This window comes from Vigna umbellata, chromosome 7 (assembly GCF_029865625.1).
Source record: "Vigna umbellata cultivar VRB3 chromosome 7, Vumbellata_1.0, whole genome shotgun sequence".
Taxonomy (NCBI): domain Eukaryota; kingdom Viridiplantae; phylum Streptophyta; class Magnoliopsida; order Fabales; family Fabaceae; genus Vigna; species Vigna umbellata.
In genome coordinates, this window is record NC_142171.1 from 22,474,904 (window position 1) to 22,500,805 (window position 25,902).

The 25,902-nt window shown below is 35.5% G+C and overlaps 4 protein-coding genes, 1 long non-coding RNA gene and 1 pseudogene across 6 annotated transcripts; all 6 read right to left on the reverse strand.

Moving 5' to 3' along the window:
- Positions 1-9,332: 9,332 nt before the first annotated feature.
- On the reverse strand, positions 9,333-10,092 carry LOC148195430 (uncharacterized). Its single transcript, XM_088095207.1, has 3 exons — positions 10,031-10,092; positions 9,693-9,950; positions 9,333-9,585 (listed from the first exon to the last, which is right to left on the reverse strand). Exons 1-3 carry the CDS (start codon positions 10,090-10,092, stop codon positions 9,333-9,335), a joined length of 573 nt encoding a protein of 190 aa, XP_087951333.1.
- A 906-nt stretch (positions 10,093-10,998) lies between these two features.
- LOC148195431 (uncharacterized) lies at positions 10,999-12,169 on the reverse strand. Its single transcript, XM_088093902.1, has 3 exons — positions 11,927-12,169; positions 11,740-11,844; positions 10,999-11,656 (listed from the first exon to the last, which is right to left on the reverse strand). The coding sequence occupies exons 1-3, from the start codon at positions 12,122-12,124 to the stop codon at positions 11,144-11,146; spliced, it is 816 nt and encodes a 271-aa protein (XP_087950028.1). The 5' UTR covers positions 12,125-12,169; the 3' UTR covers positions 10,999-11,143.
- Positions 12,170-13,932: 1,763 nt separating this feature from the next.
- On the reverse strand, positions 13,933-17,415 carry LOC148195432 (uncharacterized). 2 transcript variants are annotated; one of them, XR_015780593.1, is made up of 5 exons: positions 16,948-17,415; positions 16,709-16,776; positions 15,857-15,949; positions 15,592-15,662; positions 13,933-14,621 (listed from the first exon to the last, which is right to left on the reverse strand). It is a non-coding gene; the product is annotated as an uncharacterized LOC148195432 (long non-coding RNA). The 2 variants fall into 2 exon arrangements; XR_015780592.1 differs by having other exon boundaries at positions 16,709-17,415.
- A 2,013-nt stretch (positions 17,416-19,428) lies between these two features.
- Positions 19,429-21,013, reverse strand: LOC148195433 (uncharacterized). The gene is made up of 2 exons (XM_088093768.1): positions 19,827-21,013; positions 19,429-19,749 (listed from the first exon to the last, which is right to left on the reverse strand). Exons 1-2 carry the CDS (start codon positions 21,002-21,004, stop codon positions 19,437-19,439), a joined length of 1,491 nt encoding a protein of 496 aa, XP_087949894.1. The 5' UTR covers positions 21,005-21,013; the 3' UTR covers positions 19,429-19,436.
- A 27-nt stretch (positions 21,014-21,040) lies between these two features.
- Positions 21,041-22,129, reverse strand: LOC148195434 (uncharacterized). Its single transcript, XM_088095208.1, has one exon. The coding sequence runs from the start codon at positions 22,127-22,129 to the stop codon at positions 21,041-21,043; it is 1,089 nt and encodes a 362-aa protein (XP_087951334.1).
- A 1,666-nt stretch (positions 22,130-23,795) lies between these two features.
- Positions 23,796-25,457, reverse strand: LOC148195435 (receptor-like protein 2 pseudogene; annotated as a pseudogene).
- Positions 25,458-25,902: the final 445 nt, after the last annotated feature.

The window sequence follows — 25,902 nt, forward strand, 5'->3', positions numbered from 1 at the left end:
TAACGTACTTTTATTTATGTTTATATTCAATTTTGTTTTACTAGGATAAAAAACCTCACTATCTTCCAATCTCAGTGTTTCACCGTTGCCGTAAACCAAGATCGTCGTCGCCCCGTACGCCTCCGCTCTCTCCGCTACTGCGCCGTGCCCCATATCCCCGCCCTTCCCGCACTCAAAACAAACAAACAATTTAGAAATACACTGCAAGAGGGGCGAAAAATCCCTCCGGGGCCTCCAGTGGGTTGAAGTCAATGTCTTATAATGGGTTGACGTTGTCGAAGAAGAAGGTGTCGATGTCATAGGAGGGTTTGCATTTGGCGTAGAGGATGGAAGGGTGGTGTTAGGGTTTGGCAAAGAGGAGGGAGACGATGTGCAGCGGCGAAGGAAGGAGAGAGTAGCGGAAAGAGGGAAAAACCGAGAAGGCCATGTAGTAATAAACTGTACGGCTAATTCAGTTTTGCCAGGTAAGCAACTCTGCCGTTAATCTTTCTAACGCCGTAAGCAAAAAGGACTAACGTGCACCGTTTTTGTGAAAAGTAGGATGTTAGTGAACTTTTGAAAAAAAGGAGGACAACTTTGAACAAAGCCTAAAAATCGAGGGACCAAAATAGGTATTAAACCTAGTTTCTTCTTTCATGATTTTCCATGGAAACTTTCACTACAAAAATTCACACCAGCATGTTATGTCACTCTTTTCTTTTAAACCCTTATAGATATATTTAAGTAACATAATTAACATTTATATGATTAAGTAAATATAAATATAATTACACTTAATCTTGTTAAAAATATTTATTAAAAATATTAACTTTAATAAAAATATTTGTTAAGATTTATATACAATTTAAATTTTGTTTGAATTTGAGGAGGGAAAAAATTGTTTAATTTTCAAAATCAAGACTAAATTGAGACAAAATAAAAATACAGGATTAAATTGAGACACAATAAAAATACAAGGACCAAATTGAGACTAATGCAATGACACGTGGCCTGAGAATGACATGTGGCACTATCAATGCCATGTCACACTGCCATTGCCACGTGGCATTTTGACACGTGGCATTTTTAAATTTTACTTTAAATCTATAGTATAACTTATATTTGAAAATTTTTTGAATTTTGTTGTCATTAGTGAAAAATATAGTTTTTATAATAATTTTTTATACTTGTTGAAATTCACTAGATATTGAAAATGGTGTAGTGACAGTATTGTAAATATGAGAAACTTTTATATACAAGTAACAAAATTGTAATAAAATACAAAAGTTCTATACCGGTTGCAATTAAAACAGGTATAGAAAGTTGTTTTTATACCTATTAGACCTAGTATAAATTGCCTTTTGTACCGGTTAGATATTATAACCGGTATAGATTATTCTACATTCTATCTAATATCTCCTTTATGGCTTCACTTTCTTATTCTCGTTCTCCTTTACTTGTTCTCCTTCTCCTTCATTCTTGTTCACTGGTTCTTTGGTTGACATTGTGCTCGTTCACTCTTTCGGTGGTTGTCATTGTTCTTGTGCACTTGTTCGCTCGTTGTCATTATTGAAGATGTCACCGAGGTGGTTGGGTGAAGTTGTTGTTCAGTGTCACTGGTGGTCATTGTTGAAGTTGTTCGTCGTGGTTGAAGCTCTTGTCTGTGGTGGGAAAGCCCTCGCTGTGGTTGGTCCTACCGTGCTTCACTATTGTGATAGGTTTGTAAGTGCATGGTGGTGTGTTGTTGTGTGCGTTTGGCCCTTGTTTGTGGTATGCATTTGGCCCTTGTCACGTTGTGTGCTAGGTATTGCAATTGTCGATACTACTAGTTGCTTGGTGAACTTGGTAGGCCAAAATCAACTGCTTGGTGAACTTGGTAGTCTATTTGGTGTTCTACCAACAACAAGGTAAGGCATGCGTTCTTTAGGTATACAAAGTTACTGTTTACCATTTTATTAGTGCTCAAACATTTTCGTATATACTACAATTTTAATATGAAGTCTACTAGTAAACTTTGTTTGAAAATATATGTTTTAATTTTTTAATCACTAGTTATAGTTCAAAACGAATTTGACTGAATAGATTATCTGATTATAGATTATCTAAGACTTATAGAACCAACTCTTGTAGATTTTAAATGCAAAATAATCACTAGTTTACAATGTCTTGTCTCCCTAGCAATTATTCATGCATTACACAACACAAAAGCTTAAAGGCAACCAACCATCGTACTCCTATGTCTAAGTTTATAATACTATTAGGACAATTCCCCAGATCGTGATTTGTAAGATATCTCTCAATAACAATCCTAAGGAGAGAAGAGGAGAGTTGTCACATCCCCAAATCGTCCAACCTTAGGAGTACAAAATCTCCTGATACTTACAAATCATAAGATTTATGCCATACATGAATGAAACATCACAAGCATTTGAGCAAAGAAGAATATCTCTAACAATTAATGAAAGAAAGCATGTATCTTAAAAAAGATCTTGAAGAACAAGTTCAACACATGAGAGCTTCAAAGGATTACATTGATTCCCCAACAACAATTTAGGTTTAGTTCACCATATTCATGGTGAAACTAGATGAAATACAATGAAAGAGTAGAAGAGTAAACCCTAGAAAGGTGAGAAAGGAGTTGTAGCATCCAAAATCCTCCTCTAAGGAGTGAAATAGTGCGTTTCTGCTTTGTCCTAGCCAAAGATGATTGACCTAGGTTAACTAAAACCTTATATAGTATTCTAAAAATTACAGAAAAGTGAGCCCAAGCTCATAAGAATGCCGCTTAGCGGTAAATACCGTTCAGCGGTAATCGCGTGACTGCTATTTTGCCCCTTAGCTGCAGTTTTGCCCCTCAACGGTGACTGCGGGTCTTCAAAGTGCCGCTTAGCGGTAAATGGTGCTGAGCGGTACTTGCGGCTTCTTCCTTTTATGCCCTTTTTCTTTCTTTTCTGAATCCAACTCTTAGCTCCTTCACTTCTTTTACTCAATTCATCTCAAAAACCTGCAAAAACAAGGAAATCAAGCATAAACACTGTTCCACTCTCTTATTTCCAAAACTTCAACAAAAACATGATTCCAAGCTAATTTCTAAGTCATAAAGGTTGTCTTTAAGGTCAAATTTAAGTGTAAAAATAACAGTTTTTCAACTATTATATCAACCCCAAACTTAGAACTTTGCTTGTCGTCAAGCAAACAATATGTAACTCAATCTTCCACCAATCCATACAATGGTTCAGTACATTCAAAACTTCTTTTCTCAGACAAGTAAATACTAAAATCAGCTCATCACAAAGAATTTAGTTAAGATGCACACATGCTTTAGTGTTCACATAATCCCATAATATCCAACAAATGTTATTATCATGAATGATCAATCAACTAAGCATAGATGAAATTATGTGCTCATGGAATTTTTCCTTACCAGAAAAAGTGTTCCACTCAAACACACAAGTGTATAAGAGGCCACTCATTCACTCTACTATCACAATGTTACATGAATTAACTTTGCCTTTCATTTAATCACAATCAAACTCATTCACAAGTAAATGTCATCACAAGGACTTTTCTATGGCTTATAATGTGGCTGGGCTAACAAGAAAATTGGTTTTTCTAGATCACAAAATCCTTGAGTCAAGTAAATCATCTAAATAAAACCATTCTTCCTTCTTCTCAACTTTCTTTTGCATTGAGCCCTTCTCTTTTTCTTTCTTTTCTTCCTTTTTCTTTTGATTTTCACATGCTTAACTCTTGGCTCAATGCTTGTTATTTTCCCTTTCTAGACTTCCCAACAACCCTAAACTTGAACAATTATCAATACCACAATACATCTTCAACTCAACTCAAGGTAAAGCTCTTTTCAAAAGGGTTTTCACATCTTGTTCAAGGCTAAAGGTTCAAAGGATAGAACACATAGTTTTCTCTTTTAATTGGCTAGAATCATGTATTTAGGCTAAAAAGGGTTAATAACAAATGGCCTTGATCATATGACACATACAAGCAAGTGATTCAATCATAGAAAACCTAGGCAAAAATCATTCATGCTTTCAATGTAATAGCATTCAATCAAAACTTTGGATCTCAAATCCTCAATTATAGGCTCATTTAACCATTCCACATACATATCCTGCTTAGCCTCATAATCACAATCACAACATCATGCATTTGTTCAAAAAGCTTGTGAACCACTTGTATTTCAGCATATAATGTGAACATTCTCAACATCAATTAATATCAAAGCATCATCAAGCATTACTTATCACACAAAAGTCACAAGTAAACCATCATAGCAAACAAAGTTTCAAATTGAGTACATCAAACCCTATTCTAAAAACCAAAGAAAATAAGTTCAACAGTACAAAATAAAAGATAGAAAAGATCCTGCTCCAATTCTGATAACATCCATCAATAAATGTTATCTCAGCTCCTCATCAGCCTGTGTTGTCATTTGTTCCTTCCTCCTCTTCATCATCCTCAGCATCTTCAAATGCGTCCTCATCATCTTCATCTTCATCATCCTCCATAGCTGAAGCTTCAGCTACTCCAGCTCTACTACCTTGGGCTTGCTCCTCTAGCCATGCCACCACGTTATGAAACTCATCCATGGTCCACCTATGTGTTAGGGGTGTATTATATATTCCAATAATCATCTCAGTTTTGGTCACCTGCCCTCTGTGTATGGATTGCATCTAAGCATTTATAAGAGACATGTACATGTCCCTCATCTGAAATGGTTCTGCCTCATAAGTCTCTACAGATGCATGACTCTGTGCTAGTCCTCTGCCTATGTGAGGACAACATGGTGGAACTGGCTGAGCTTCCTCCTCACCTCCGCAGTATTGTTTGTAGTAGGCCTCATCAATAGCTTTCCTTGGTCTCTCAAATGGTGGGGCTGAAATATTCACCCCAGCTACCTCACATAGGTGCATAATCAAGGAGGGATGTCCCAAAGGTGCCTTGTTGTTCATAGTGTTGGCACACACCTGTATCTCATTGGCTATCACCTGACCAATGTTAATGCTCATATCTCTGATCACACAGTATAGAAGGAGTACCCTGCAGACAGTGATGTTTGAAACATGAGATCATGGTTGAATGTTGGCATGGGAGAATGTCATCCAATACTTTGCTAGAGGAGTTAAATCAGTCCTCCTAATGGTCACCACTACATCATTTTTGTTCCTTTGGAATTGTCCTCCAAGTACACACATAGAACACTCTCCACATCATCAAAATCAGTTCCTTCCTCCATGCATAGAGTGAACTGACACTGCTTACTAACCCATTCAGTATCTAAAAATCTATTGATAGAATCAGGATCATACCGAATGGCGTGGCCTCTAACATAACTCAAGTATTCTTCATCAGGATGATTACCCAACCTCCTTGCATTGGTGTAAAATTCTTTTACCACTGCTATGTTAGCTGGTGCAGGGTATGTGGCTAATCTCCTCCAATTCCTGCTCACCAATTGCTCTCCAACTTGTGGAGCAAAATTAGGAATCATTCCAGCTTTCCTTTCCATTAGGAGCCTCCTATTTTGAACAATCTTGAAGTGCTTTTCATGCTTGCGAGAAAGGAACTATCTAGAATGGGTGTGTTCTGGTTCCCCATCCTTCCTCTTGGAAGCAGTAGTCTTGAATCTCTTACCTGAAGAGGATGTCATCCCTACATCAAACAAAATTCATAAAACCAAAATACATGTTGTTAATCATTAGAAAACCATAAACAACACCCCAAAACTGTGCCCAACCACCGTTGAGGGCAAACAGAGCCCCTTAGTGCAACCAACAAGCAAACCAACAAGCAAAGAGCCAAGAAAATCACTTCTGCCAGAATTGCGCTTAGGGGAAATTTCTGTTGAGCAGCGATTCTGTAGAATTTGAAAATTTTGCTTTTAACACTTCCTAATCTCCACCCTTATGCAATATTCTTAGTTCCAGATCCAAATCAAGCATTTTAATCGGTTCAAACAACAATGAATTCATCAAATCATGCATAAAAATCAAAATCCCTAAAGAATCATGCTTATGTTCATATAATTTCATGCTTTCAAGAACCCTAGAATTAAAATTACTTGAATTTACTTGGGTGGAGATGCTAGATGAATGAAAAATGCTTTAGGAATTTGAGGAAAGCATCCCCCAATTGTAGGGCTCTCACTAAACCCCAAACTTGAATGGAACCCTAGTGAGAAAGTGAGTGAAAGTGAGATTTTATAAAGGGGGAAGAGGGAAAGGTGGAGAGAACTCTTAGAAAAATGCTTGAGAGTGTGTGTGAAGAAGTAGATTTGAAAATAGAAGCAAAACCGCACCCTAGGATATAAAAATACCCTAATGGGCCCTACTCTCGCTGAGTCCATATGCACCAAACAATAAAATCCCAAGTCTGCAGTATTACCGCTCAGCGGAAATTACCGCTGAGCGGCATCTGCGTGACTTCTTCTCCTTCTTCCTAGCTCACCCTAGGTGTCCTATACTCATGCCTCTTACTCACTCCAAGCATTTAATTTCTTACCTCACTCAAACATTTAATCGCTATCATGCAACTAAAGCAGAAATAAACAAACAACATGAAGTAAATCAACTGGGTTGCCTCCCATGTAGCGCTTGTTTAATGTCACGAGCCTGACCCAAAATCCACCAACACCCATCAGTAGGTGAAAACCTTTCTTACCAACACCCATCAGTAAGTGTAACAAACCTAGTATCCTTTAGTAGATACCTAACCACCTAGCATCCAAAAGTAGATGCTAAAACCAAAAGTTTCATCATACAAAAATATCCAAAGTACTAGTAGGAATAAAAAGAAAAATTTCTCTCTAGCAACGAGTATGACTTTTTATACCTGCTCCCATAGTACCAGGTATAAATATAAGACTTTTATACCAATTATGAACAACACAGGTATAAAAACTAAAACTTTTTGCACCGATTCAAGATTAGGTATAAAAAATCGTAAACTTTCTATACCCCTTGCTTCTATACCTACTCAAAAATAATTATAAAAAACCTTTTTTAATAGGTATAAAAAACCACTTTTATAATAGTGTGCTTTCTTGCATATCAACCGCTCGATCCATTTCATGCAGTCTGCCGCCTTACCCGATTCGTCAATTATAAGACCAGAGTAACCTTGTCTATTTTACAACTTTATGTTTTGGTATGTTTTAATCATTAAAATAATATATTGAAAGATATTAAGAAATAAAAGGATAAAGGTGTATATAAACTATCATTATCTCTAACTTTTATTGTAAAACTTTCCAACATACCAACATGGTTAGTATTTTATGGAAAGATATAATGTTTTTTTAGATAACTTCAAAGCAAATTAAAATCCAATATAATCCTCAATATATATAACATTTAACTTGCTAATATTTACTTCAATTTGTTATTGGAAGAAAAATGCATTTTAATTGTCCAAAGCGATGTTTAATATTTATCAAAGGAAATTATTACTAATTGACAAAAATTTTCTTTTTTGACAAATTTTTATTCTTTGACAAGGTTGTCGAACAATGCAAAAGGATACGCAAGCAACACGGGGTTTCAAGCCGACCGTTACACAAAATGTAGATCACCAACAATTAATTAAGGTTTAATACGTATTTTGGTCCCTCTTTTCGTAGGGCCTGTTCAAAGTGGTCCTCCTTTTTTTCAAAAGTTCACTACATCCTACTTCTCGCAAAAACGATGCACGTTAGTCCTTTTTGGTTACGGCGTTAAAAAGATTAACGGCACAGCTGCCCAGCTGGCACAAAACTGATGAGTTGTACATTTTTAGTTGAGGTGGCACTATGAATTGTTGATTCATCCTGAAAGCAAAGGATTCATGGTTGTTTTTCCCAAATTAAAAAGCAAAGTTAGGGTTGTTGGTGATTCGTGCTACATTTGTTCTCAAATCTAAAAGCAAAGGTTAGGGTTGTTGGACATTCGTGGTACTGTTGTTCTAAAATTTAAAAGCAAAGGTTTAGGGTTAGGGATGACTTCATCACAAAGTTGTTCTTCCTGTTCGAAGGCAACATCCAAAGGATTTTCGCAATCCTCACACGGTGATGTTTCCAGCGGAGTTGGGATAACCCCTATTTGCCACTGTGGTGATATTGCTGTAATGAAAGTTGCTAGAACTTCAAGGAATGCTGGGAGGAAATTTTGGGGATGTCGCCATTACAAGGTGTTTTAAATACCGTAGTGACTTTTATGTGTATTGGATTTTATGTGTTTTAACATTTTTGTGTTCTTGGTGAATAATAGGGTGGATTTTCAAGTGGGATGTCATGTAATTTTTTCAAGTGGTGTTTTGAGGACAATGCTGATGATAGAGATGGTACAATTGTGAGACAAAGCAACAGGATATTTGATCTGGAAAATAATGTCAAAGAGTTGCAGAGAAGGATAAAGTTCTTACTTGGAGTTGTGTTTACTGTTATTGTGCTGAACATTATGACATTGTGGTTGTGTTTAGCTTGATCTTAGGTGTGCAATGTGCAATTTATGTTTTGTTCATGTAATGGCTTAGGTGTTTAGCATCATGTTTTGTTGATGTAATATCAGTTGTTGTAATATGAGTGAACAATCTGTGTTCGTGCAATAAAGTTCGTTTTAGTCCCCCCTTTGCTTTAAAAATGTTAATTGTGGTCCCCCTTTGCTTTAAAAATTGTTCACGATGGTCCCTTTTTCCTTTAAAAATTGTTCAAGGTGGTCCCTTACTATATTACTATAATACATATTAAGGATACCTGGCAAAAAACATATATAATTACATAATATCACTACTTCCAAATATCACAACATAATATCAGTACAACTATAATAAGATATTTAATTAAAGTGCTTAATAAGAATTCAACATACACAATGAAAGTGCTTGATAAGAATTCAACACAGACAATGAAAGTGCTTAATAAGAATTCAACATACACAATTAAAGTACTTAATAAGAGTACAAAATACATCCAAATACATCCAAATTTTCATATAAATCTATGGATCTTTTCTTCTAATATTTAACTTTTGCCTTTGTATTGGCTGACTTAAATCTCGGATGGAATCTTGACTTGGTTGTGGTGGTTGAGGAGATTGGGGACTTGATGGCTGTGAAGGTGCAATGGGTTGTGAACTTTGTGCCTGTGCTGGTTCTGTTGGTTCGATGATGGCTGGACGTAAAGGGCACATTTTTTTGTTGTGCCCCAATTCACGGCAGATGCTACATCTCTTTCGCTGCCCACCAACACTCATTTGGGTCCCATCTTTCGTTAGCTCCCATGGCTCCATTCTTCTTTTTTTCTTTGGTCTCCCAGGCATGTTCCTCTTAAGTGGTGGCAGTACATCAGGAGAACTAGTTTTTTCCTATAGGAGGTGGCCATTCACAGGATAGATGATGGACGCATATGCTTCTTCATATGTGGATTTCCTGAACCAAATTGGTATAAAACTTTCTGGATCTACATTTGAATAGTTCATTGATGCAACTGCATGACAACATGGGATGCCACTGATCATCCACTTCCTACAGCTGCATTCTTCATTGTCCACGTCCACTGTGAACTTATTCCCAATGATTGAAACATGCCTAACCTCAAAAATCCTTCTTGCAGACCAGCTGAATAAATGAACATAAATAAGGCACATCAACAGTTGGATATGAACATAAATAAGGCACAAGAACAACTGGATATGAACATAAATAAGGCAGAAGAACAATATTACCTTGGGATCCAATATCTTGACAAATTACATTCCTTCATAAGTTTATTTTTGATCTTTGGACAGACATTGAAATCCATATCTGCCACCTTCGTTCTGTTCGTGGCCCATCTTTTCATCAAATACAGTCTAATATCCTCCAGCATGGTTATAATGGGTTTTCCCCTGGACTGCACAAGAACACTGTTGAATCCTTCACTGATGTTGTTATCCAAAGTATCACACATTGCTTGAGTTCTGAACCTACTTCTTGACCAATACCTATTGCACGAGAATGAAGAAAATGAGTTACCAAACATGAGTAATGCAGAATCTTTGTGCATGTAATGGAAAGAATGTACCTTGGGGGAATGGCTATGAGGTATTTATATGCTTCTTCATTCACTGCTCTGATATTCAACATCTCTCTCCCAAGCTTGGGGGTATGTGCTTGTGGCAGCCCTCCACATCAAATTCTTCAATATCTGACCAGAAAATCTTTTCCTAAAGTTAGCATAAAGGTGCATGATGCAAAATCTTTGTTCTGCCCTAGGCAAAAGCTCTTGGATAGCTGGCACCAACCCCTGCCAAGATCAATTATTTAATCAAACACACATGATTAATAAAGTATGCAAAATAAAATAATTAAAGTACTGCATGTACCTTTTGCTGGTCAGACATCCACGTGTACGCCTCACAAACCACTACAAGAAAAAAGTGTATTACATACAGCAAAAATCCGTATATAAGACCCAAAATCCGTATATATTCTGTGTTTATATACGGATTACATACGGACAAAAATCCGTATATAATACCATCGTAGCTAAGTTTACATACGGATTTATCCGTATATAACTTATATACGAAAATTATATACGGATTTATTCGTATATAAGTTATATACGGAAATATCCGTATATAACTTATATACGGAAATTATATACGGATTTATCTGTATATAAGTTATATACGGAAATATCCGTATATAACTTATATATGGAAATTATATACGGATATTTCCATATATAACTTATATACGGATAAATCTGTATATAATTTCTGTATATAAGTTATATACGGATATTTCTGTATATAACTTATATACGGATAAATCCGTATATAACTTATATACGGAAATTATATACGGATATATCCGTATATAATGGTTTAACAAGAGCTAAATAAATTCTATGTATATAGCAGTTCCCCATGCACAATATACAAGCAGACCTGGACATTATAGTGAACATTCAACATTGTTACAAGCAAACCTGGACATTATACATTGCACATTGACATATAAATTTAATAAGGTTTTCAGATACACTTAATCCACAAAGAAAACATTGTATATGAATACATAAATATTGTATAATGTAAATATAACTACAACATTTGGTAAGTTCATAAACAGATTGTAGTTGTGGTTCTAAATAAGTTCAACAGTAATGGAAATAAGTTCTATAAAATGCCTAATAATGCATGTAATCATCATTTCCATCTTGTGGTTGTTCATGTGGTGGTTGCTGGTGTGGTGGTTGCTGTTCTGGAGGTTGCTGTTCTGGTTGGACTATATTGGGTACGTCATTTTGAACTTGAGGATTTTGAAGGTTTAAAAATTGTTGTGCAGCCGCGACTGCTGAAGGCGGAAGGAATGGCAGGAGGACGCCAATAAAGCCTTCAAACTTTTGAAGCTCCTGACCATATTGTTGTAACTGCGATTTCAGGTTAAGAATTTCTTCTGAATTTTGAGGTTGAGCAGTAGAAGATGCCTGTGTCTGTTGGATGTAACTATCAACACAGTCATCTTGGGAAGTGACATTTCCAATGCCGTATACGCGTCCCTTGTATTTTCCACCAGCAGCCTCTAACCAACATCGGTTTCTCAATCTTTCCTCCTCCGCAAGGTCTAGAGGAGAAGATGTTGAGACACCAACAGATGCAGTCTCAGATCTAATTTGAGAAAATTTTGCAACAAATTGTTCCTGTTAAATGAATAAATATTATCATTACACATGAGGTTTAAAAAATGAAAATTTATAATGTGATAGAGTTAGTACAAACTTACATGGGTCCGCCTAGACCTTTGGTCCACAAATTCTCCTGTTGATTGACGAATATGTGTCTGCTGAAATATTTCATCAACATGCACAGACCGATCAAGCTCTTGTGACTGCAAACAAAAGGAGTTGTTAATAAATATTTGTAAAGTTTATGATTACAAATATAAGAAAAAAAATGTACAAGTTATATACCAAACGAATAACATGCTCATGCACGCTTATAGATCCTCTAGTGTGCAAACAACCACCCTTTTCAGATGTCCGATTCTTCTTTGCCATTTCACACTTTTGTCTATAAAGTGGCATGTTCCACTTTTCCAAAAGAGCATTCCAAGTATCGTCCCCCAGCCAATCAGGTCTTTTTCCTAGAGTTCTAGCTTTTTTATACATCTCTGAGAGTCTATGAGATGCCTTGGTGTGATAATTTTTTTTGACCTTTTCTTCATCTTCAGGCTTCCATGAAACCCTTCTATGTTATATTAGAAATAATAGGTTTGAATAAGTAAACAAGTTCAAAGTATAAATTAAATGCAGGACACCAACTATTGACTTGTAACAGGATTAGGAATGAAAAGTGTTTACCTTAAAACGTTCGAAGAAGACATCTCTGGTTGACTTAGGGATTGCACCCCATGTTATCCATGGCTCATCAAATTGTTCCTTGATGGTGGCTGTGATTGTCTTAGATGCAGTTTTTGTAGGATAAAACCTAAAACAAAATTAAACTCAAACATTACAATAATACAACAATGAATTGTGTATATATTAATTGAGTTATTTTTTTTCTTACCCTCCTCCAACGGGTGTAATCATTGGACGACTATTGGAACATTCTTCCATGCTATTGGCGGTTGAACTAGAATGTGGATCTGCATCCTCTATACCAGGTGATGCTGCAATATTTCTGGGAGTTGATGGGTTAGAACCAACATTGGGAGAGAGTGAAGCCTGAAGATAAGGAGGCACTTGGTATGGAGTGGGTGTCAAGCCAGGCACTTGTATTGGAGGTGGAAGAGATGTACCAATAGAGGTAGGTGAAGATGTAGGAACTTAATGTGGAGTGGGAGTGAAGGCAGGAACAACTAATGGAGGTGGAACAGATCTACCAGTAGCGGTAGAGGTAGGTGTAGTTGGTTGACTGGTTGAACCAATTTCATTATTGAAACGTGTCATCAACTTCACTACGTAAGATTTCTTCCCCTTGCCCTTATCAGAATTTCCTGAAGGTGGAATAGGAGGGCCAGAAGGACCTGATGCCATATTCTTGAACATAATATATATTTTTATACAATAGAAGAAAAGAAAATTTAGAAATAGTACAATCAGAGATAAATGCAATAAAACTCTATTCTGTAACCAACTTGTGAGATAATATAATATTGTGATTGTGATAAAGGTATTTGCCAAGAATTTTTCAGCAAGATAATATAATATTGTGATTGTGATGTGTGGAACTTGGTAGAACATATGGAATCACGTGAATAGTTTTTCACAGTAGTTTTCGCAGGTAAAGTATTTGCTAAGAATTTTTCAGCAAGATTTGGAATTAGTTATGTGAGATTTATTTATGTACGATTAATATTCTCAACCACCAAAAAGAGACATATCCGAATAACCAGCCAAATTCAAATTCAACTTAGAATCTCTAAGTTCAGATTGACAAGTAACTAATAGACATCTTTGGCAATTGACAGGAAACTAATACTTTGGATTAACTCAAATGCTAAACACTGAAACTCAAGTCTTGGGTTTTTATTACATTTGAGGTTACCCACTACAAGAAAAATTGCAATTATATACGGCCAAAATCCGTATATAATGTCCAAAATCCATATATAACATAATGTTACATACAGATTACATACGGTAAAAAATCCGTATATAAAAAAGGCGTAGCTAAGTTATATACGGATATATTCGTATGTAATTTATATACGGAAAAATCCGTATATAAAATCTGTATGTAAAAATCCGTATATAAAATCCGTATGTAATTATATACGAAAAAATTCGTATATAAAATCTGTATGTAATTATATACGGAAAAATCCGTATGTAAAGTGCAATTTTATAAAAAAAAAATGGTGATTCCACATCTACACTAAATAATTAAAAGTTTCATATAACAAATAAAAGTAAAACACTATCCAAATTTTCAAATAGTAAGAATTGATTATCTTTTATAAATAGAATTCAAATAAACAAATACAACTCTTTTTCTTTAAGAAACTCAAACAATTACATTAATGAATCTATTATACTGTGTTACTATTCAACAGCCACAATTTTAATATATACTCATAATAAACAAACTTATCAATCTAAGTTGGTACTATGTCAAAATCATTTACAATGATAAATACCATACTAGACACTAGTAGATTTATTAGATCAGCTAAGACTACAAAAGTATCACTTGCTTCTCTTTTGCTTCTAGAGACTCCATGTACTATGAATATCTTGTCATGCTCATCTTCTAGATTTGTTTGCTTGTCATGAAGGAAAGAACCTTGGTATTCTTCAGAAAAGGCATTGTTCTTCATTCTGCTAAGCTGGTTGTATGTTTCTCATTCTCCAACTCTTATCATAGTGTCTCACACCAACCAACATGTTTTCATCACAAAAATATTTAAGGTAAGGATTTGCATCCATCATAATATAATGATGACAGTTCATTATGAACTTACAAGATAACTAACAAGCCTAAAACCAATCCAATATCATTTATGAATAATGATTATAAACGTGATCTCAAATTCCATTAACAAATAATGATTATAAACTAAAATAATTGTCATATATAGTTCAACTTACCTTGGTATGTTGCGGCTTGGACCCATATTAGCTTGCAGAAGACCACTTTGTCACCATTTGCTGGTTGACATGCCTGTAGTAAAAAAAATAAAAAGTTACTAATTTGATTTTTTATTTTTAATTTAATAAAAATAAAGAGTTTACGAGTTACCCACTTTATCTCACTTTTATTAGTCCACCATATTGATTCTAAAAACACCAATATAAAATATCAAATTTTGAAAAGTTACGAATCGAACATAATAGTAATCCTGACTCACTTTTAATATTTAAGCAACTCTAGTTCCTTCTATTCTTATTATTCATGGTAGATTTTTTTTTTATCTAAAAAAGTAAAATTTATAATTATAATAAAGTATTATTAGGATATTCTAAGCCTTTTATGATATATACAATATTGTAGGTAGACAATAATTTCAAAATCCTTGCTTGCCATAGGATAAAAATATCCTTATCTTGTATGTGATAATATTTTATGGGTTTAATAGTATACAGGGAATCCTAAATTTGAAATAGCTTCTAGTTTAGAAATGAGGTAGTGCTCATTTTATCTTGTCTCTTCAATAACGTGAGATGTCATGACTTACTTTGGATTTACTAGTGACTTTTAGAAAAGCAAATTACAATGATTAAATGCTACTGTTAAAGTTTATGGGTTATGAGATGTGGTGGGGACACCATTTTATCGGATTAGTTTCAAGCTATACAGATTGTCTTTTTTACTATTTGAATTCAACATGTATTTTTCCTTTGGACTTCTATATTTATAATCCAACAATCTCACAATTTAACTCTAACTCTGGCAATTATAACCTATATAGTGAAAAAGGTGGATTTTAAGATTGGGAGGACAGACGATTGTCAATTGGTTAAAAGGTAACTTTTAAGATATGTGGAATTATTCCATGCATCTATGTTTGAGTTAAGATGTTAGAGGAGATTAATTATTACGGATTTATAATGGAAAATTTTATCACCAAATGCTTTGATTAGATTTCTTTTAATATTCTCAGCCAGGACATGAGTTCCAAGCAAGGAATTACCTCACTATTTGGGAGCAGATTGGCATTTACAGGCACAAAAAGTTGAGCACATATGGGACCATCTTCAATTTCTGCAAATAGTTAGAAACATCATTTTGTCTTTATATATTAAAGTGATAAGTTTAAAATATACTTCACATAAAACCCTTAAAATAAAAAAGATGAAAATATAAAAGAAAGAACTTATAACAGGCACATTATTCTTTAAGAATTATGATTTCTTTTATTTGATACTAAACGTTATATAAATGTAAAATTTACTCACATTATTTTGATCAACTTCTTGAATGATTTCCTCAAAGCATACATTTCACAGGCTTTTTGAAGCTCATCTTGAGTGATGTATCCGCTTCCACTTCTATCATAAAAGAGCAAAAGTTGAATCAAAGTTCAAAATTAAAAAGTGCCTCTCCCTGCTATGGTCACACTCTAAACTAAAAGTATAAGGCTACATGACAGAATGTGCATGAGGCAACATGACAGAATGCCTCGCCCTGCTATTGTCACACTCTAAACAATTAAAATCCTCCCTTCCACTATTGAAACATGTTTCCAATTCACTTCTGCATCTCGACACAACCTTTGCTTCTAATTCAATCTTGAACTGATTATGTATAACTTGATTCCTTGCTTATAAGTTACACTGACCCTGATGTGGATGAGAACCACAATAGATCAAAGTGTAAAAAAACACAACTTGTGACAAGGGTCAGGCACATAAAATGGTTTAAATAAACTTAATACGTACAAATGGGTGGCTGCCATGGTGAAGCAGCAGCCTTCAAAACAGAAATTGGGAGAAATTGATACAAACCAATCTCTCCCCATTACATAATTCCATGAACATTCATACAATCATTTCATCAAAAACCTAGAGTGCATTTAAGCTTCTCCTACGAATTTCATCAAACATGTTTGTAGAGTTTGTTTCTCTTCACATTTTAGGTATTATTATAGATTGGATTAGTTTACATATCCACATCTTATACATTCTCATCATCACTCTATACATAGAATTTGCATTTAAAAATTAGAATAGAACAAAACAAGAAACATTCTTGCATTTGTGATTCATTCAATAATATTCTCAATCACAAACGCATAAAACAAAACATACCTTAAAAGCCCTCTGAATCTTCCCTAAACGCAACATCGGTAGCTCAATGGAGATCTCCTAAAAATGCACTACAAGAATCCCATGAAACTTAACAAGTATTATGCGCCCGAAAAACTTAACAAGTGACAATATACCAAACTTTCTTCACCAAATCAAACGCTACCTAAACCCTAGAATTTTTAAACATACAAGACAAATCAGCAACACCAAAAGAAATAGAGAAAATAAAAATAACCAACTTGATATTCGATGATAATCCGAGAAAACAGAGAAAGAATTTGAAGAAGCACATATCCTAACAGGAGCAGCGCAGAAAACGGGCTTGGAGCATTCCAATTTGAAGAATTTGAAGAAGCACAATTCCTTGTCGAGGCGCAAGCAGTAGTTGTGACTGCCGCGAATGAGGTTAAAGATGGTGAGGCAGTTGTCACGAGCAACGGTGAGGGCACACTCACCGGACGGGTGCAGAGCGAGGTCGTTGATAGCGGCGTACCGGTGGACGAAGAGCGTGGTAAGATCGGTGAAGATGAGGTTGCAGGAAAAAGGGAGATTGAGAAGGGCGTAAAAGGAGAGGGCGGTGATAGAGTCAGAGTGTTGGTTGAGGGAACCGAGGGAAGAGGCAGCGGAGAGGTAGATGGTGTCGTCGTCACACTCCTCGCTCTCCTTCCTAAAACCCTAGGGCTTTTTAACCACGGAGGCAAATGAAAATGTCCAAGCACAAAACAACCAAAACCTACATTTTAAGTTTTACTTTTTATTAATTTTTAATAATTTATTTTAACATTCCGTATATAATATCGGTAGATAATGTATTTTCGAATTACATATGGATTTTAAATGATTATATACGGATAATATCCTTAGATAAAGTTCCCGCTTAAACGCGCCAACATTATATACGAATTTTATATACGAAAATATCAGTAGATAAAATCCGTATGTAACTTATTTTTTATGATCCGTATGTAATATCTGTGTTACGTACGAATCAAAATCCGTATATAAATATCAGTAGATAATTTTTCTTAAATTTTGCTGCCATGATAGTTAAATTTATTTCTCAAAGAAAATGGAAATGGAGAAGTATATAACTTAATCCAAGTGGTAAGATAACAAGATTGTTTTTCTTAAATGAACTTTTGGGGGTGACTAAGTGTTGTAAAGATAGTAAGTGCTAGTATAGCTTGTGAGTCCACTAGCTTTAATTTGGATTAGTTGGAAACTGAGTTGACTACTAACTACTAACATGATATTAGAAAGTTGTTATTAATAGAAAAATGATCAAGAATGGTAATTAGAAAATGGAATTGTTAAATTGGTCATTTAGTGCTACTTCTGTTTACGAAACCCCCCTATGTGTTGACCTAAAACTAAACCACAATTGGTCCTTGTGAGACGACCTAGGAGTCACTTCCTAGCACTGTACTGCATTATTTTATGCAATCAAATTTGATCGGCCGCGACAGCTGTATCAAGGATTTTTGAATTGTTCAGAATATACTGCGCCTGTTTATTTTTGGTCGGTTGGTTGTATTTTAATGGAGATAATTAGAAGGGAGCCTTTATTTCATGGTAAAGATTATGTTCAAAAGTTGGCCCTTATAACTGAGGTATTTGCAATAAAACTCTATTAGTAAATGTTTAATGTTAAGACTTACATTCATAAGAACTTAAGATTGTGGACAACATTATAAATGCAACAAAAATAAGGAGGAACACACCCTAGCTCTATTCAGTGCTAGAACTATGAAATTCATCTTCATTGTCATCTTCACCCTGTTTCTCTGCATTGTATTCTTCTGATTCCGTTGTATCTTCATCTATCTGCCCTTGAAATGATGAAATATTGTTAGGGTTCACTTCTTCAAGACCAGCGTCTACATCTTGTAATCGGACTACTTCTTCAACGTCAATGACGTCATTAACATTTGACATTTCCTCCACTTGGTATGGCACATCGGCTTCTACATCATTCGAATCAATGCGACCTCTAGGCTTCGTTTTTATCGCAACACACCAACCTCGTTTGTCCGTGCGTGATGTAGGATATGGTACATAATACACTTGTACATTATGTGCAATTATAAAAGGATCAAACAACACATATCTTTTATCCATTCGAATATCCACAATGCCATACTTTGAATCCACCCTTGTACCTACTCTCGATGGATCAAACCAATCACAATAAAATAATACAATTTTCTTTTCTGTGGTTGTTGAATTGTATTCCAACTCATAAATGTGTTTAATGACACCATAGAAATCATCTTGACCTCCTTCTGTTAGCCCTTTAACATGAACCCCACTATTTATTGTCTTCTTGCCCTGACTCCATGCATGGGTATGAAATTTGTATCCATTAGCAAAGAATGTATGTCATTCCTTTACACACCTTAAAGGACCAAGTGATAAATCTCTAAGATGTTGGTTCCTCACACTTAAAGGATCGCTATGAACCTACAACCATTCAGGATATCAACCTATTCAACAATGTAATGATTAAAGAATTAAGGAAGAAATGAATGTGTTAGAATGATAGGAAGTCGTACTTTTTGCCTGAACCACAATGGGAAATTAGCATGTATGTATGTCGAACTGTTTGACTCAGATAGTTGATAGGTATGTAAGAATGACCTGTTGACAAGTATGACGAGATTAGATCAAAGACAATGCATGTAATCAAATGAAAAAACCTCCGATGGGTAATATAATTGATTTTGGAGGCTTACTGAAGGTAAGGTTCAACTTCATTGCAATTGATCAATACATGAACATGAGCTGATCTCAATTCTTCATCACTTAGCCAATGTGTTGATTCCCTCCCAGAATGACGGCTAGGTTGGTCAAACACTGATAATGTTGTCGTTAGGCTTTCTATTTGAATGTCTACTTCATTTCTACTGCTTTGTGGTGTTAACATGAAGTGTTTGAAATAGTGGGAACAAAAATGAGTTGTTTCTCTGTGCAAGTATGATGCGCAAATAGATCCTTCAACCCTAGCTTTATTCTTTACTGAACGTTTAGCATATCCCATGAACCTACAAATTTGAAACTGATATGTTAGGATTTTTGAATTATGCCTAGTAAATTGAACGATAAGATGTCATATTGTCACCTTTCAAATGGGTACATCCACCTATAGTGGACTGGTCCACCAAGTCGTGCCTCATATGGAAGATGGATAGGGAGATGTTCCATAGAATCAAAGAATGAAGGAGGAAATATTCTCTCCATCTTGCACAGAATGAGAGGAATGTTTTCTTCCATCTTCGCTAGGTCATCCTTGTTCAATGTAGTAGAACACAAATCTCTAAAGAAATGACTTATCTCAGTAATGGGATTGAGAACATGAGACGGTAAAGAACTAAACGCAATAGGAAGTAAGCATTCCATAAACACATGGCAGTCATGGCTTTTCATCCCAATGAGCTTTCCCCTATTCACATCAACCCACCTTGACAAGTTAGAAGAATATCCATCCGGCATCCTAAGAGCTTTTACCCAATGACAGACTTCTTTTATTTGATCTGCTGAAAGTGTATAATTTGCTTTTGGCTTATACATGTTTCCGTTGGTATGCCTTTTTAGCTCCAAATCTTTTCGTCTACAGTACAAAGCTATATCCATTCGGGCCTTCTCATTGTCTTTTGTCTTCCCCACAACATTCATCACAGTATTAAAGATGTTGTCAAAGAAATTTTTCTCAATGTGCATGAAATCAAGATTATGCCTTAACAAATTATCCTTCCAATAGGGTAGATCCCAAAAGATGCTTTTTTTTGTCCAATTATGCCACTCACCGTATCCATCAATTCTTGGTGCACCATTTTCAATTATTTTAGGATAACCATTGATTCTATTCCAAACTTCTGCTCCCGTAAGATATGGTGGTGCGTCATCCATCTCCACTTCCCCCTTCTTGAAAGCATTCCTATTCCTCCTAAAGGCATGGTCATTCGGTAAAAACCTCCGATGGGAGTCAAACCACGAATTTTTTGCCCCATGATATAATCTAAAAGCCTTTGTATGTTCCATACAATGTGGGCATGCCAGTTTACCATGAGTGCTCCAGCCGGACAACATACCATGAGCAGGAAAATCATTAATTGTCCACATCAGCATGACCCTCAAAATAAAGTTTTGTTTCCTTGAAATATCATATGTTATGACACCCGTCCACAGCTTCTTCAATTCGTCTATCAAGGGCTCTAAGTACACATCTATGCCAACCTTTGGATTGAATGGCCCGGGAATGAGACATGTCAAGAACATGTAAGGTTTAGACATGCACATTTCTGGAGGAAGATTATAAGGGGTGACAATAACTGGCTAACATGAATATGGTATATTTGATGCCTGTACATATGGGTTAAAACCGTCAGAGCATAAACTGAGTCGTACACTGCGTGGCTCGGTACCAAAGTCAGGATATACTCTATCAAAGTGCTTCCAAGCCTCTCCATCGCATGGATGACGCAATACACCATTCGTCGACATGTTCTGATAGTGCCAAGTCATTTGTCGTGCAGTTTGTGTTGAGGCATACATTCTTTGTAGTCTAGGAATTAATGGCAAATAAAACATTGATTTCATAGGAACTTGCTTTGTAGTAGTTGCTCCCATGTTACGTGGTTGATATCTTGGCTTTCCACAAAATTTGCATTCAAGCAACGCGCCATCATTCTTACCATATTCATTATCATAGAAGAGCATGCAACCATCCACGCAACAATCAATCTTCTGCGATTGTAATCCCAACTTTGATACACACTTTTTTGCATCGTAGTATGTTTTAGGCAAACCTAATTTGATGGGTGTTGCATCCATAACTATTTTTGCAATAAAATCTATGCATTGGTTAGGAATATTCCAATTTGACTTGCAAGCTAATAGTCTGACACACATTGATAATTTCGAGTCTGATGCTCCTTCATACAACGGTTGGTTTGCATCCAACAAAGAATTAAAAAACCTTTGTGTTTCTTCATTCGGAGCCTCTTCAATGTTATTAGAAGTAGATGCTTGACATGACTCATTTTGCCTAAGAGCATCATGCACCATGTCTTCCATTGTTTGAAATTGGTTAATTTGACCACGTTCCGTCTCTACAGCCATCCAACTTTCATGATTTTGTACATCATCTTCTAGCATTCTTTCCCCATGATCCTCCCAAATGAAATAATTAGGCTTGAAGCCGTTCTTGTAAAGGTGAACCTTCACAACTCTTTCGTGCAGAATCTTTGTACAATCGCACTTTAAACATGGACATCGAAGACCCCCGTCTCTACGATAACGTTCTTGTTCACAAGCTTTACTTATAAACTCTTCAACACCCAATACAAAAGACTCTTCCAAAGCACCTCTTCCTCTATGACACCTATCGTACATCCATGAACGATTTGGTTGAGCATCATCCATGTTTTGTACATAAATCGATTACAAAACAATTAGAAAATGGTTAATACACGTCTCCATATTAGGACACGTGCCCTATCAAATGGCTTCCTAAACAATAACCTAAATTAATTTAGGTCCTCTTCTCTGTACAATATCTTAGAATGTTTTTCAACATGTCTCTATCTTAATACTTGTTTTGTACATGTAAATCACTATGTACAATATTATTGTTTTATATTAATCACTATGTACAATATTGTTTTAAGCTTTCTTGATAGAAGGATATTGGCCAACCTACAACGTTGAGCTAAAACTTTCACTACAACCAAGCATAGTTAAAGAAATATCAAATTACGGTAGATAGTGCTTGATGTGTTTAATTGTTTAGCTAAATAATTTTAATTAAAAAATCAACATTTAAAGAACTAAATAACCCTCCTAATATGTTACATACAGTTGCATGAGCATACATTTGCAAAAGGACAATTATTTGAAGGTTTAGGTCTTACTAGGAGCCTTGGTTGATTGTCAAAATGAGTTGTTCTATACTGGATTGCAGGTATCGAGTGCAACTACAAAAGAAAGAATATCACATATCAATTTATAATAAAGTAATAGAGGGGCAGTCAACTACAAAATTCTTAAGTCTAGGTAGGCTAAAATGTGCTTAATGAGTCAAAACATGTAAAATGCATGGAATGGGGTACTTCGGGGTTCAGACATCATTAAAGAAAGATAATAAAATGCTCAAAACAGTACTGCAATAAGACAAATGTAAAATCAGTGGTGATACCAAATTTGAGAGCAAACTAGTCAAAACTGGTGTTAACATCAAATGCTTAATATGATGCTAATTACATGCTAAAATGCAGAATTGGATAGAATGTGTAATGAATAAGAAAGGCCTAATTATATAGACGCATGTGAACCTGGAAAACAACTTAATCGGTCAAATTCTGTAAAATGACTTAAAACTGTATAAACATGATACCAACATGAATCTAACATTAAACAAAAATGTTTCAATAATAAAATCCCTACTCGAATCAACAAAACAGATTAGGTAAAGGAGTCTAAATTGGTCTGATAGATGTGGGTTGCTCAAGTCCCTAAATTGGCACGTCAAATTAATAGACGTGGGTTGCTCAAATTAATATTGTAAGTAACCCTTCAGACTTGTTATCATCTCCATATGTGTTGTTACAAATATGGCATACTTTTAAGAAGAAATCTTTCAACAATATGTATACTAATTATTTACTTAATTATTTTTGTCTTGATATGTTTATTTTTTCAACTCTGTGCAGATACATTGTAACGGCCAGATACAAAATTAATAAATATCAGATATTAAAGTCACTATTAATTTCAGAGTCAAAATTTATTTAAATCATAAGACATACATATCACCTATATTATTAATTATACCATAATTACATAAAAAGTTTCCAGGCAGGATAAATAGAGTCTGTGACACTTTATTACAATTTTATATATATATATATATATATATATATATATATATATATATATATTTATTTACTATATTTTTCAATTAGTGAAATGAAATAGCAAAGAAATGGTATTGATTCCCAAGTATTGAATTTTGTTATTATCTAAAATTATATTTGACGCAACCACAACAATAAGTTAACACATAGCCTCATTCTCTTTTTGACCCTTCATTTTATTTATTTATATTTAGACAACCAGTGAAATTACAACCACCAAATCCTAAAACCCGCAGTTTTTGAAATCCACCTGGCTCTATTATGTTCACATCTTGAGGTATCATTTCGTTGAAAAAAATTCTTGGAAAGCATAAGGGTACTGAGGTTTTTGAGCCCCCTGAGTATTGTCAGAGCCCCAGTAACATTCCTTAACTTGTTAGTAGAAATTGATAGGAAAGACAAAGACTCTAGTTCAAGTATCCTGGGAGAAATCTCTCCCTCAAGCTGATTAGATGCAAACCTCACAGCTGAAAGTGATTTGCATGCATAAAGGGTTGGTGGTAAACCACCGATAAAATAATTGTTGCCAAGATCAAGTGTAGTAAGGCTGAGGAATCCTGAGAAATTGAATGCAGGGATATTTCCCTCCAAGAGATTGACCCTTAAATTCAACACCACAAGATTGACACAGTTCATCAGAGACGGGGGCATAGTCCCTTTCAAATTGTTGACATGAAGGAGTAGCCGTTCCAACTTGGAGAGTTTACCAATTTCACGGGGGATGAAACCTGTGAAATGATTGGAGTAGAGCTCCAAAACTGTGAGGTTGGTAAGGCCAACTATACCATCGCCAATTGTTCCAGTGAGTCTATTGAGGGGCAATGAGATTTCTGTGAAAGAAACAGCATAAAAAAGATCACTTGGAATAGGCCCTGACAAAAAATTGAAGCCTGCTCTAAATCTCTCCAGCTCGGAACATGCTCCAAGTCCAGGCTGAATGGCACCATCAAAATCATTGGAGGAATAATCCAAGAATCTTAGAGAGGAGGAGTTACGGTCATTAATGCAAAATAGGGAAGTGGGAATATGACCTATGAAGCTGTTATTACTAACATTCAAAGACACCAAACTTCCTCCAACTGCAGCAGCTGCCAAGTTCTCGAGCAAAGAATTTGGAAGTGTCCCGTTGAAAAAGTTGCTGGACAAATCCAGCTCCTGGATAGCAGCACCACTGCTATTTTTGCCACTGTTATCAATCCCAAAAGGTGGCAATTCACCAGACAGATGATTGTAGCTCAAATCAAGAACCACCAAGTGACTGAGCAATGAAAAAAGTTGGTGCTGGAGACCACCAAATAATCTGTTATGGGAGAGATTAAGGTGAGAGAGAGAAGAGAGGTTTGTGAGAGAGGGGGAGATGAAGTCAGTGAGGCCTCTAGAAGGTAGCAAAAGATGTGTGACTCTAAGATCCCCATCACAAGTAATGCCTTCCCAAGCACAGCAGTCAAGAGAATCAGACCAATTGAGAGAAGGAAAAGGTGGAGAGGTGGATATGTTCCCAGAGAAAGCCAAGAGGGAGAGTTATCAATCTGACTACAAGAGGAAACATGAACAACAAACAAGGAGAAGAGGAATAAGGGGACTATGATAGAGACCATGAAGTTGGAAACCATGTAAGAATTGTAAAGGGAATATGCAGAGGAAGATGAAGATGGTGATGGCATGAGAAAAACTGAGAGAATGGAGTGTTTGAAGTGATGGTTGGTCATGAGAGAGTGGAAATGAGAAAGAAGAGGAGGAGGGGGACATAAGGGGGTGAAGAACCAATGTAAGAAGAGATAGTTGGGGTGGCATGGGAGCAAGGAAGACCATGACCATCCATTGACAAGGGAAGCAAAATGAAGGATGGGAGAGAGAGAGAGAGAGACAAAGTGGAAGGGTGACGTTGACAACTGGGGATTTAGATATACATACACATAGATAATATTTAGATTTTAATTATCATTACCACTGTAACAACTCATTGCAGTTCATAGTAAATATAATTCATCTGGTGTTTATGTTTATTTTGGAAAACTGTGGATTAAGCAAGAAAAGAAAAGAAAGATTTTTGATATAGTTGTTGTTCTACTATTGATCTTAAAGAAAGTAGAAAATAGTTGTTTAGTTGTTATATTATATAGAGGTTGCATACACAACAGTTTTCTTAGTTCTCACATTTTGCAAGAATTCTCATCGTATTCAAATTGAGAAAAAGGTATCTTACATCAAGGAAACAGTAGTCTGCTTCTTTGATTTCTAAGAGATCAATGAAGAGTCAACAAAAACTCAAAAGCCAATGAT

Coding starts and splice junctions, on each gene's coding strand:
- LOC148195430 (XM_088095207.1), bottom strand. CDS start 10,092: ATGTTGAATATCAGAGCAGTGAATGAAGAAGCATATAAATACCTCATA. Junction 9,951..10,030: donor CTCATAGCCATTCCCCCAAG/GTACATTCTTTC, acceptor CTCGTGCAATAG/GTATTGGTCAAGAAGTAGGT. Junction 9,586..9,692: donor TCAAGATATTGGATCCCAAG/GTAATATTGTTC, acceptor TCATTTATTCAG/CTGGTCTGCAAGAAGGATTT.
- LOC148195431 (XM_088093902.1), bottom strand. CDS start 12,124: ATGTATAAAAAAGCTAGAACTCTAGGAAAAAGACCTGATTGGCTGGGG. Junction 11,845..11,926: donor ATGAGCATGTTATTCGTTTG/GTATATAACTTG, acceptor TTTTGTTTGCAG/TCACAAGAGCTTGATCGGTC. Junction 11,657..11,739: donor AAAGGTCTAGGCGGACCCAT/GTAAGTTTGTAC, acceptor TTCATTTAACAG/GAACAATTTGTTGCAAAATT.
- LOC148195433 (XM_088093768.1), bottom strand. CDS start 21,004: ATGTGCATGTCTAAACCTTACATGTTCTTGACATGTCTCATTCCCGGG. Junction 19,750..19,826: donor TGGATGTACCCATTTGAAAG/GTGACAATATGA, acceptor TCAAATTTGTAG/GTTCATGGGATATGCTAAAC.
- LOC148195434 (XM_088095208.1), bottom strand. CDS start 22,129: ATGGATGATGCTCAACCAAATCGTTCATGGATGTACGATAGGTGTCAT.